Genomic DNA, 12,504 nt, shown 5'->3' with positions numbered 1-12,504 from the left:
TACTCAGGATGATTTTTAATGAATTTCTGAAAATTGACATAATTCTATTGTATTGACTGTATTGAATTGAATATAAGTTTCCTTTAATTTCTGAGGAATTCTACAGTAAATCTGGATGAAAATTCGCACACAGGTACAGTAGGTGTCCCAGAGGGGGGATGTGTTGAAAGTTGTACATCAACTACTCAGGATGATTTTTAATGAATTTTTGAAAATTGACATAATTCTACTGTATTGGCCGACTGCATTGGATACAAGTACCCTTTAATTTCTGAGGAATTCTACAGTAAATCTGGCTGAAACCTGGCACACAGGTACAGTAGGTGTCCTAGAGGAGGGATGTGTTGAAAGTTGTACATCAACTACTCAGGATGATTTTTAATGAATTTCTGAAAATTGACATAATTCTATTGTATTGACTGTATTGAATTGAATATAAGTTTCCTTTAATTTCTGAGGAATTCTACAGTAAATCTGGATGAAAATTCGCACACAGGTACAGTAGGTGTCCCAGAGGGGGGATGTGTTGAAAGTTGTACATCAACTACTCAGGATGATTTTTAATGAATTTTTGGAAATTGACACAATTGTAGTGCATTGGCTGTATTAGATTGAATAAATGTTTCCATTAATTTCTGAGGAATTCTACAGTAAATCTGGCTGAAACCTGGCACACAGGTACAGTAGGTGTCCCAGAGGGGGGATGTGTTGAAAGTTGTACATCAACTACTCAGGATGATTTTTAATGAATTTCTGAAAATTGACATAATTCTATTGTATTGACTGTATTGCATTGAATACAAGTACCCTTTAATTTCTGAGGAATTCTACAGTAAATCTGGCTGAAACCTGGCACACAGGTACAGTAGATGTCCCAGAGGGGGGATGTGTTGAAAGTTGTACATCAACTACTCAGGATGATTTTTAATGAATTTTTGAAAATTGACATAATTCTACTGTATTGGCCGACTGCATTGGATACAAGTACCCTTTAATTTCTGAGGAATTCTACAGTAAATCTGGCTGAAACCTGGCACACAGGTACAGTAGGTGTCCTAGAGGAGGGATGTGTTGAAAGTTGGACATCAACTACTCAGGATGATTTTTAATGAATTTCTGAAAATTGACATAATTCTATTGTATTGACTGTATTGAATTGAATATAAGTTTCCATTAATTTCTGAGGAATTCTACAGTAAATCTGGATGAAAATTCGCACACAGGTACAGTAGGTGTCCCAGAGGAGGGATGTGTTGAAAGTTGGACATCAACTACTCAGGATGATTTTTAATGAATTTTGGAAAATTGACATAATTCTATTGTATTGACTGTATTGAATTGAATATAAGTTTCCATTAATTTCTGAGGAATTCTACAGTAAATCTGGCTGAAACTTGGCACACAGGTACAGTAGGTGTCCCAGAGGAGGGATGTGTTGAAAGTTGTACATCAACTACTCAGGATGATTTTTAATGAATTTTTGAAAATTGACATAATTCTATTGTATTGACTGTATTGAATTGAATATAAGTTTCCTTTAATTTCTGAGGAATTCTACAGTAAATCTGGATGAAAATTCGCACACAGGTACAGTAGGTGTCCCAGAGGGGGGATGTGTTGAAAGTTGGACATCAACTACTCAGGATGATTTTTAATGAATTTTTGAAAATTGACACAATTGTAGTGCATTGGCTGTATTAGATTGAATAAATGTTTCCATTAATTTCTGAGGAATTCTACAGTAAATCTGGATGAAACTTGGCACACAGGTACAGTAGGTGTCCCAGAGGGGGGATGTGTTGAAAGTTGTACATCAACTACTCAGGATGATTTTTAATGAATTTCTGAAAATTGACATAATTCTATTGTATTGACTGTATTGCATTGAATACAAGTACCCTTTAATTTCTGAGGAATTCTACAGTAAATCTGGATGAAAATTGGCACACAGGTACAGTAGGTGTCCCAGAGGGGGGATGTGTTGAAAGTTGGACCTCAACTATTCAGGATGACTTTTAATGAATTTTTGAAATAAACATAATTGTAGTGCATTGACTGTATTGCACTGAATATGAGTTTACTGTGATTTCTGAGTAATATTACAGTAAATCTGGGTAAAAACTGGCCCAGAGGTAAAGTAGGTGTCCGAGAAGAGGATTGTGTTGAAAGCTTGGCATCAACTTTTAATAATGATTTTTAATGAATTTTTGAATATGCAACCAGACTGTCACGATGGCTGTATTGGGCTGTTCCATTGTAATTTATGTGCGCGCGTGCGTGTGACTGTTCACGCGCGTGCATGTGTGCGCGAGTCTAGGCTTTCAATCAGGATATAAAGCGAAAAGGCGCTACCGTAAAGACTGGTGTAAAAGCGCAAGGAAATTTATGCGGCGGATAGGAGGCGGCTGGCTTGACCGCGGCTCACAAATGACGGCTCACTTTACCGCAGTCTTCAGGAAGGTGAACGCACGCAAAGCTACTGGTCCGGACGGGATTCCCGGCCGCGTCCTCAGGTCATGCGCGGCTCAGCTGGCTGGAGTGTTCACGCACATCTTCAACCTTTCCCTCTCTCTGTCTGTAGTCCCAGCCTGCTTCAAAATGGCCACCATCGTCCCTGTACCCAAATCCTCCACCATCTCCTCATTGAACGACTGGCGACCTGTAGCCCTGACCCCCATCGTAAGCAAATGCTTCGAGAAGCTGGTCAGGGACTTCATCTGCTCTGCACTACCCGACTCACTGGACCCTCTACAGTTTGCATACCGCCACAACAGGTCCACTGATGATGCCATAGCCCTGACACTACACACTGCCCTGTCACACCTGGAGAAGAGAGACACGTATGTGAGGATGCTGTTTGTAGATTACAGCTCAGCATTCAATACCATCGTTCCCTCGAAGCTGGACAGGAAACTGCAGGATCTAGGACTGAGCAGCTCCCTCTGCAGCTGGATCCTTAGCTTCCTGTCTGACAGACGCCAGGTGGTCAGACTGGGCAGCATCACCTCATCCCCCATCACACTGAACACTGGTGCTCCACAGGGGTGTGTACTGAGCCCTCTCCTGTACTCACTCTACACCTACGACTGCACAGCCACTAACAGCTCCAACATCATTGTGAAGTTTGCGGACGACACTACAGTGGTGGGTCTTATCACCAACGGTGATGAGACGGCTTACAGGGAGGAGGTCAGCGCCCTGACCCACTGGTGTCAAGACAACCATCTCACCCTCAACGTCGCAAAGACAAAGGAGTTGATAGTGGACTTCCGGAGGTGCAGAGAAGTACACACCCCCATCACCATCAACGGCGCTGCTGTGGAGAGAGTGAGCAGCTTCCGGTTCCTTGGCGTACACCTGGCTGAGGATCTTACGTGGTCAGTACACACAAACAAAACAGTGAAGAAGGCGCAGCAGCGCCTCTTCTTTCTCAGGAGACTGAAAAGATTCGGCATGAGCCCCCGCATCCTCAGGACCTTCTATCGCTGTGCCATTGAGAGCATCCTCACTGGATGCATCACCACCTGGTATGGCAACAGCACCGCCTACAACTGCAAAGCTCTCCAGCGAGTAGTGCGGTGCTCTGAACGGATAATTGGAGGTGAGCTTCCCTCCCTCCAAGACATCTACAGGAAGCGGTGCCTGAGGAAAGCGGGGAGGATCATCAAGGACTCCAGTCACCCCAGCCATAAACTGTTCAGACTGCTTCCATCAGGAAGGAGGTTCTGCAGCATCCGGTCCCGTACCAGCAGACTGAGAGACAGCTTTTTCCATCAGGCCATCAGACTGCTGAACACGTCATAGACACCTCAGCTTCACTACTGGAACTTCAACATTATGCACTCCACACTGTATATAAATGCCACTTGTTTTGCACATATTCAACTCTGTATATTTTATATATTTTATTATTATTATTATTATTTTATTTTATTTTTTTACTATTTAATTTGTAAAAATGTGTATACACACACACACACACACACACACACACACACACACGTAGGAAAATATTTAGTATACACATCCAGAAATGCATACACTATTATATATTGTACATATATTTATTAGTTTCAGGTTGGCCATTCTTGTATTTTGCTCGTTTGTGTTGTTGTGTTTGCACATCTCTGTTGCTTGTGGGGCTCGCACACAAGAATTTCACTCGCATGTGCTGTGCCAGTGTGCCTGCACATGTGATGTGACAATAAAAGTGATTTGATTTGATTTGATTTGATATAAATATATCTTATATTTAAACTGCATTTCAACTTCAAAGTGGGATTTTGTTGATTTTTTCCCCCCATTTTACAAGTAACATGAATTTCCTTCTTCCTAAGAGCTTACCCCATAGATCAGTACCCATGTCACACACGTCAAGCAGCCGCTATGATGCTAATGATTATGAACAACCTGGATCCAGCAGTTGCTCAGGTAAGCACAGGTTAACAAGGCTAAGCCTACTGAATAAAATGTCAGGTTTTCTGTATAATTTATGTGTTTGATGTGAATAACAAAGAATTCGTTCTTCATCCTTCAGTTTCCTCAAGAGCTTGTCACCTATGGAGGGAACGGACAAGTGTTCAGTAACTGGGCCCAGGTATGGCCTGAGTTAACATGATCATTTGCACATCTCTGATCACAGTGTATCCCTTTTAAGTTTTGCATTTGTGTGGGTGCAGTTCCGCCTCGTGATGCATTACCTGAGCGAGATGACAGAGGAACAAACTCTGGTTATGTACAGCGGTCACCCCATGGGCCTTTTCCCCAGTCTGCCTTCCTCACCTCGCGCCATCATCACCAACGGCATGGTAACGGCGAATCAGGCATTTAGCTCAGTAATGTCATATGAAGAGATAAGTGACGCATTCACATGTTTTTCTTTTGCTTGCATCAGGTTATTCCAAATTACTCCTCCAGAGATCAGTATGAGAAGATGTTTGCGCTGGGTGTATCAATGTAAGTCCTCAAGGTCCATTATAGCTACTTGCTTTTTTTGTCTGGAGATGCCAAGTGTGGTCTCTTTGGTCTTTGCTGTGCATTTTCAGGTACGGTCAAATGACGGCAGGCAGCTACTGTTACATTGGGCCTCAAGGGATTGTTCATGGAACTATGGTTTGTAATAATTACAAACAGATGCACACAACACAGTCTGAAAGTCCCTCACACAAAAATGTATTAATGCACGCTGTAGTGCCTGTTTTAGATTTGTATTAGTGGTCCTTTTTTGCAGCTGACGGTACTGAATGCCGGCCGAAGGTACCTGGGCTCTGATGATCTGAGGGGGCGTGTGTTTGTGACCTCTGGCTTGGGGGGAATGAGTGGCGCTCAGGCTAAAGCTGCCGTCATTGCCGGCTGCGTCAGTGTGATTGCAGAGGTCAGCTGGTTTCAAGTCATTTCCCATGAACTCTGATGACTAAGCAATAACAGAGGAAGTACTGTGTAAAGTCAATGTGACTGTGTATATTTGATTTGCGTTTGGTTACTCGAAACTGAGTGGATACATGGCGTCCATAAATTTGCATGATGACATGCTGTAATGGAAACGTTACCATTCAAACTATGGTTAGGATCAGGAAGTGGTGTGTTCAGGACAGGTCCAAAGAAGACGCATCTGGAACAGGAGGAAAGGCGAGATTAAGAGGGTTGAGGTAAGGCGAGGAAAACAGGAGTCTCTGTGATGGCTCTGTCTCTGATTACTGGAAGTCAGGTTATAAGTGACCTCCTGACGATCCGTGAGAAAGGCGTCCTCATCGGTCTGCTGGAGCCGCAGTGTAAGGTACACTTTATTAATTTGTATGAAAACAGCTGAAAAATATGATGGAAAAATAAATAACAAGGCTGAGAAAATTGAATGTGTTTTAAGAGGGTAAAACACATCCCCACCATCTGTTAAATTCTACATGATGATAATATTACTGTAGTAGCTCGATGTGCTATGATGTATGTCTCTGAATCATTTCGTGCTCACACTTGTTTTCATGTTATCATCTGCTGCTATCAGAAGGAGCCTGGTGTATGAATGGGCCATGTGTTAGAGCTGTTTTAGTTTTACATTTAGCCTAATCTTGTCATCCGCAGTCTCAGATGCTTGTTTTGTCTGGAACCGTTGTGTTCCCAGAGCATCAACCACAATATTTAAATATTATTTAAATACCACTCCGCAGTAAATAAATGAGGCATTTTTAATTTTTTTTCAGTGTTAGGGCTTTAGACAGTTATTTAATTAAATTTTAAATTCTGTGGTGTATTTGTTACCTTCCCTCTGTTTTCTTTTGCTTAGAGAGTAGAGGCTGTGTTCGTTCTGGCCAAAACATTTCTGTTGTGAAACACAGAGGCACTGTGCCGGCTCTCTCTGGTGTAGATCAAATTAGGCTATGCACAAACAGGCTCTCCCAGTTCATTACGTTACACTGACATTATCACTACCAAGAAGAAACAATTTGGGAAAAAAAGACACAGAGCAGACCCAGAACAGAGACACTGATAGGAAAGACATCGTCTTCATGGTGCAGCCATAGATGGCCATGTGACTGGCAACATAAAAATACTAAATGGAGAAAAAAAAATCACAAAAGTGAAGAAAATACATTCTTTTATATCCTCCAACAAAATTCTAGGGTTAACTTCCAGAGTTCACAAATACATCCTTTATAGTGGCATGTAAATGGTTAATGACCCCTTTTTAGGGCACTATAAAGTTCTTGTATGGTATCCTGTGTTTATATGCACACAAACTGCATTGCGCCTGGTGTTGTGAACTGGCACTCAGTAGATAAAACTGAAATATGTTAAACTGAAAATTTGTAGTGTGAAGAACACACATCCAGATCCAGGAGGGCCAGTATAGCCTGACTAACACATTCTAGACAGATGTAACTGTGTCATCAGCACAACAGAGAACATTAGATATCTTGATTAATTTCTTATACAGGGAGTGCACTATTATTAGGCAAATGAGTATTTTGTCCACATCATCCTCTTCATGCATGTTGTCTTACTCCAAGCTGTATAGGCTCGAAAGCCTACTACCAATTAAGCATATTAGGTGATGTGCATCTCTGTAATGAGAAGGGGTGTGGTCTAATTACATCAACACCCTATATCAGGTGTGCATAATTATTAGGCAACGTCCTTTCCTTTGGCAAAATGGGTCAAAAGAAGGACTTGACAGGCTCAGAAAAGTCAAAAATAGTGAGATATCTTGCAGAGGGATGCAGCAGTCTCAAAATTGCAAAGCTTCTGAAGCGTGATCATCGAACAATCAAGCGTTTCATTCAAAATAGTCAACAGGGTCGCAAGAAGCGTGTGGAAAAACCAAGGCGCAAAATAACTGCCCATGAACTGAGAAAAGTCAAGCGTGCAGCTGCCAAGATGGCACTTGCCACCAGTTTGGCCATATTTCAGAGCTGCAACATCACTGGAGTGCCCAAAAGCACAAGGTGTGCAATACTCAGAGACATGGCCAAGGTAAGAAAGGCTGAAAGACGACCACCACTGAACAAGGCACACAAGCTGAAACGTCAAGACTGGGCCAAGAAATATATCAAGACTGATTTTTCTAAGGTTTTATGGACTGATGAAATGAGAGTGAGTCTTGATGGGCCAGATGGATGGGCCCGTGGCTGGATTGGTAAAGGGCAGAGAGCTCCAGTCCAACTCAGACGCCAGCAAGGTAAATGGTAATGGCCTGTATTTATATAGCGCTTTTACTAGTCTCTAAGGACCCCAAAGCGCTTTACATATCCAGTCATCCACCCATTCACACACACATTCACACACTGGTGATGGCAAGCTACATTGTAGCCACAGCCACCCTGGGGCGCACTGACAGAGGCGAGGCTGCCAGACACTGGCGCCACCGGGCCCTCTGACCACCACCAGTAGGCAACGGGTGAAGTGTCTTGCCCAAGGACACAACGACCGAGACTGTCCGAGCCGGGGCTCGAACCAGCAACCTTCCGATTACAAGGCGAACTCCCAACTCTTGAGCCATGATCCACGTGGAGGTGGAGTACTGGTTTGGGCTGGTATCATCAAAGATGAGCTTGTGGGGCCTTTTCGGGTTGAGGATGGAGTCAAGCTCAACTCCCAGTCCTACTGCCAGTTTCTGGAAGACACCTTCTTCAAGCAGTGGTACAGGAAGAAGTCTGTATCCTTCAAGAAAAACATGATTTTCATGCAGGACAATGCTCCATCACACGCGTCCAAGTACTCCACAGCGTGGCTGGCAAGAAAGGGTATAAAAGAAGAAAAACTAATGACATGGCCTCCTTGTTCACCTGATCTGAACCCCATTGAGAACCTGTGGTCCATCATCAAATGTGAGATTTACAAGGAGGGAAAACAGTACACCTCTCTGAACAGTGTCTGGGAGGCTGTGGTTGCTGCTGCACGCAATGTTGATGGTGAACAGATCAAAACACTGACAGAATCCATGGATGGCAGGCTTTTGAGTGTCCTTGCAAAGAAAGGTGGCTATATTGGTCGCTGATTTGTTTTTGTTTTGTTTTTGAATGTCAGAAATGTATATTTGTGAATGTGGAGATGTTATATTGGTTTCACTGGTAAAAATAAATAATTGAAATGGGTATATATTTGTTTTTTGTCAAGTTGCCTAATAATTATGCACAGTAATAGTCACCTGCACACACAGATATCCCCCTAAAATAGCTAAAACTAAAAACAAACTAAAAACTACTTCCAAAAACATTCAGCTTTGAGATTAATGAGTTTTTTGGGTTCATTGAGAACATGGTTGTTGTTCAATAATAAAATTATCCCTCAAAAATACAACTTGCCTAATAATTCTGCACTCCCTGTAGTCTGCAGTCTTGTTATTCCATGTTTTATGTGGTATGGATGAGGCTGACTTGCCTGTGGTGAGAAAAAGCTGCTTTGAAAGTGCATTTTGAAGTACAAACTACTGACAGTAATTTATGATGCAGCATGTCACTGCCATTGTGGATTGCCTGAGACACGTACAGATGGTTCTTTTATGGTGCTTCCTTCCTTTATTACTTGTGTTTGCTTTCAAAATAAAATTGTCTTTCCAAACAACGTTAAGTTCACTCACCTGCTAACACAACCTCACCAACTGCCCGTCCATACTCACTCCACACACCTGGCCCAAGTGTACTACTGCACAAGTACAAGAGACATAATTATACAATGCCTAGCCCGTGCTCCACCCCTCCCCTGTCGCTGAGCCAAACCCACATGCCTCCACCACAATGAAAGACAATTATAACAATTTATAATGCTAAAACATTCAAATCACAACAAAAATCGACAGAAACTCTAATATACATGAACTGACACATTAAATGCCACTGAAAAAGTGCAAGGTTCCAGGTTTGGTTTCATTAAAAGAAAAGGAAAGACATGTTGATTAGTACAGCTTAAGAAGACTAAAGAGTGCAGGCAGGGTAGAGTGGGTGGAGACGAACGGGGTGAGAGATTTGTGACAGCAGGATAGCTAGCAGTGCAAAGAAAGGTTTACAATATGGGACTTAGACCTGCTATTATGTGCGGTGTGGAGAAAGTGGAACAAACAAAAAAACAGGAAGTGGAGAAGAAGGTGGCAGAGCTGAGGATGCTTAAACTTTCATTGGGAGTGACCAGAATGGAGAAAAGGTTAGAGAAACAAGGCAGAGATGGTTTGGACACATGCACAGGAGAGACGGTAGACAGTGGAGCTGCCAGGCAGGAAGAAAAGAGAAAGACTGTAGAGAAGCTTCATGGATGTAGTGAAGAAGGACATGCAGAGCGTTGTTGTGACAGATGAGGAGAATGATAGATCAGCTGTGGTGATGATCTGAAAGAAGACAAAGTCTCTACTCAAGTGCATTAGCTCTCAAATAAAAACAAATGTTTTATTAGTGGCGGTAATCATTGTCATGGATTTGCCTAAGGCAGTGGTAAATCTATAGGGCTGAGGTTTGGATTTTGCATTCTGCAGACAGTAAGCAGCTTCCACCACTTTTCACATGCACTACACATAGGTCAAGTGTGTATGGTTATCTGCCTGATGTATACATTGCCTGGGCCTTTGCAGGGTTAGAGGAAGAGAGGTGTAACGCAGGTCAAATTACACTATATTACAGTATTCAGTTCAGTTTAGGTGTATTTATATTGCCCCAAATCACAACAACAGTTGCCCCGGGGTGCTTTAAATTGTAAATTAAAGACCCTACAGTATTACGGAAAACCCCACAAATCAAGCAACCCCATATGAGCACGCATTTTGCAACATGGAGAAGAAAAAAATGTACTTTTGACAGAATGAAACCTCGAGCAGAACCAGGCTCAGAGAGGGAAAGCCATCTGTCATGACCAGCTGGGGGTTGAGAGGTAAGAGAAGAGAAAAGAAAAGAGATTGTAGGGAGGCAGGACAAAACACAGACTAAGGGAGAGAGAAGACAAAAAGGCAATGGCATGCTGCAGTGGTAATATAAACACGTGGGCAGTGAAAAGAGGTCAGTGGAGTGAAGAAGTGCTCAGTGCATCTCTGAGAGCTTCCTTTTCCCCTCCTGCATGGCAGCTCTATCTTTAGCATCCTTTGTCTAATATAGCCACTATCCCTCCTCTGCATGTCTCGTCATTTCAGTGCACAAAAACTATTTAAAAAACAATAGCTACTCTATTTGAATCACCACGCAAAATTGAATGTAGTTGAACAACCAGAAAGGTATTACAAAATGTAGTTAAACTACAGGATTGCTTAAAAGTAGTCCACTATTACTTAATTGAGGCAACAGAAAGAAGTTAAATGGAAAAGAGGTCATCAGTCTCTGAGGAGCAGCATCTTTGCTGTAAAATGAAACTAGAATGACTCAAAGGGTTACTGTCAGTCAGGAAACGTGAGCTGGTTTCGAAAGTAAATGATTTCTTTTTTTAAAATCGGATGTTACTCATTAAAGAAGTGATTGTGTAGGAGGACGGGCACACAGTGTCTTAAGGACAGGGTTAATGCAAAATATCAGAAAAACAAACCAAAGCTAACTACACAAGATCATTACTGAAGAGACATTTACACAAAGACACCAGGAAGTTGCATTAAATTGGCATTTTCTAAAATTTAACACCAACATAAACATGCCTGTGCCTTGTACGATAACTTAATAAATTGCACATCATGTATTGATGCACTTTGGACCACTACTGTCTATTTCAGCTGATGAAATCTACAGTAGCACAGATACTACAGGCCATAAGTACACCAGGGGAGAGGCCAAGCTGGAGTCGCTTAGAATGCGGTGTGGTGTGTCTCATTGAGGATTCGTCCATGCATTCCTATTTCCTGCGCTTATACTGCGTCAAGGTAAAAAGAACATCATTACTGCTCACATTCACTCCAACCACTCAAACTAGCACATACGCTGAAACGTGCACGCTGCTTCCAACATGGCACAGCACGGGGCAGCTTGAAGTGTTTCCTCTACTTTGAGGTTTCCATCAGCAACAATAGGAAGACTCATCCAGATGGGTGCGCCTGTGCTTTTCCTTGTGCAACTCTAACAACTCCTCTCATTCTGAAACACAGCGTGCCAAGTTACTGTGGGAGCAGGAAATGTACATTCCATTCAAGTACACTGCAGCGCGTGCTTTCTTCCATACTTTCCCCGCAGATGTAAGTGATCCTTTTTTGGCATCGGTGCGTGCCTTATGATTATCAGAGTGCCACTTTTAGGTTGGATTTGGGTAGATTTGCTGTGTTTTCGCAGGACTACCAGGTAGGCGTCAACTTTGCAAATGAGACTGAGGCAGAGGAGTTTCATCATACCGTGGCGGCTGCTTGTGGTTAGAATAACAACAAACATCTACACGTATAAATGCTCTCAAAGGCTCAGCCCTGTCTCGTATTTTAACACAACCTTTTTATTTACAGAAAAGATGACCAGCATGATTGAAATGACAGCAGTGGGCAGTTCAACGAGGGAACTACCTGCTGATGATTTGGGGTGAGAAAGATAGCACCACTTTGTGTCTTTAGAGTGAAGGAAAGAGCGTTAAAGAGGTGGTTCACAGTTTCATGTTTTTTTTTGTTCTCTTTAGAATTGAGCCATTGCACAGTTTGAATGGGGAGAAAGATCTCCCTATGGACACATCTTCCACGGCAGCTCCCCCAGCTTCAAGTTCTGTATGTCAAACTCTACAGTGAATTGTTAATGGGGTAACTGTTAAGCTGTTATTAGTCATTAATAATAGCATGATAAATGACTCCCTGTAATGTGTCTGCTTGGTGAAGTTTAAGGATCTTGACCCGGCTATGAGGAGGCTGTTGATGCAGGCCAAACTCACTGAAGAAGACTTGAAAGGCAAAGACGTTGCCGAAGCTGTTGACTGCATCATCAACAAGTTTGGAGGGCTGAAGGCTGTGCAGAGAGAGCTGAGAAACAGAGGTACTATATCCCGTAAAGTTTATTAGAATGTGCAAATATTTATTTACGTTTCAGTTTCAGGAAAAATACTATTGTGTATGTTTTTAAGATAGTGTTCTGTCAT

At 42.3% G+C, this 12,504-nt stretch overlaps 1 protein-coding gene across 2 annotated transcripts in view; it reads left to right on the top strand.

Annotated features, from left to right (window-relative positions):
• LOC143418617 (6-phosphofructo-2-kinase/fructose-2,6-bisphosphatase 4-like) overlaps nucleotides 1-12,504 on the top strand; it is a 55,407-nt gene that overhangs the window by 41,991 nt on the left and 912 nt on the right. Inside the window, exons 17-27 of one of the 2 annotated variants that reach the window (XM_076883995.1) lie at nucleotides 4,338-4,431; nucleotides 4,538-4,597; nucleotides 4,680-4,808; nucleotides 4,895-4,956; nucleotides 5,046-5,112; nucleotides 11,174-11,320; nucleotides 11,543-11,629; nucleotides 11,724-11,799; nucleotides 11,888-11,960; nucleotides 12,055-12,139; nucleotides 12,248-12,401. In XM_076883995.1, coding sequence (XP_076740110.1) covers nucleotides 4,338-4,431; nucleotides 4,538-4,597; nucleotides 4,680-4,808; nucleotides 4,895-4,956; nucleotides 5,046-5,112; nucleotides 11,174-11,320; nucleotides 11,543-11,629; nucleotides 11,724-11,799; nucleotides 11,888-11,960; nucleotides 12,055-12,139; nucleotides 12,248-12,401 — 1,034 coding nt within the window. Of the gene's footprint in view, nucleotides 1-4,337; nucleotides 4,432-4,537; nucleotides 4,598-4,679; nucleotides 4,809-4,894; nucleotides 4,957-5,045; nucleotides 5,113-5,230; nucleotides 5,426-11,173; nucleotides 11,321-11,542; nucleotides 11,630-11,723; nucleotides 11,800-11,887; nucleotides 11,961-12,054; nucleotides 12,140-12,247; nucleotides 12,402-12,504 lie in introns of those variants that run through there. The other variant, XM_076883996.1, reaches the window with a different exon arrangement.

Source organism: Maylandia zebra, linkage group LG5 (genome assembly GCF_041146795.1).
Source record: "Maylandia zebra isolate NMK-2024a linkage group LG5, Mzebra_GT3a, whole genome shotgun sequence".
NCBI classification, from domain to species: Eukaryota; Metazoa; Chordata; class Actinopteri; order Cichliformes; family Cichlidae; genus Maylandia; species Maylandia zebra.
This window is presented reverse-complemented; position numbering and strand designations above follow the sequence as displayed.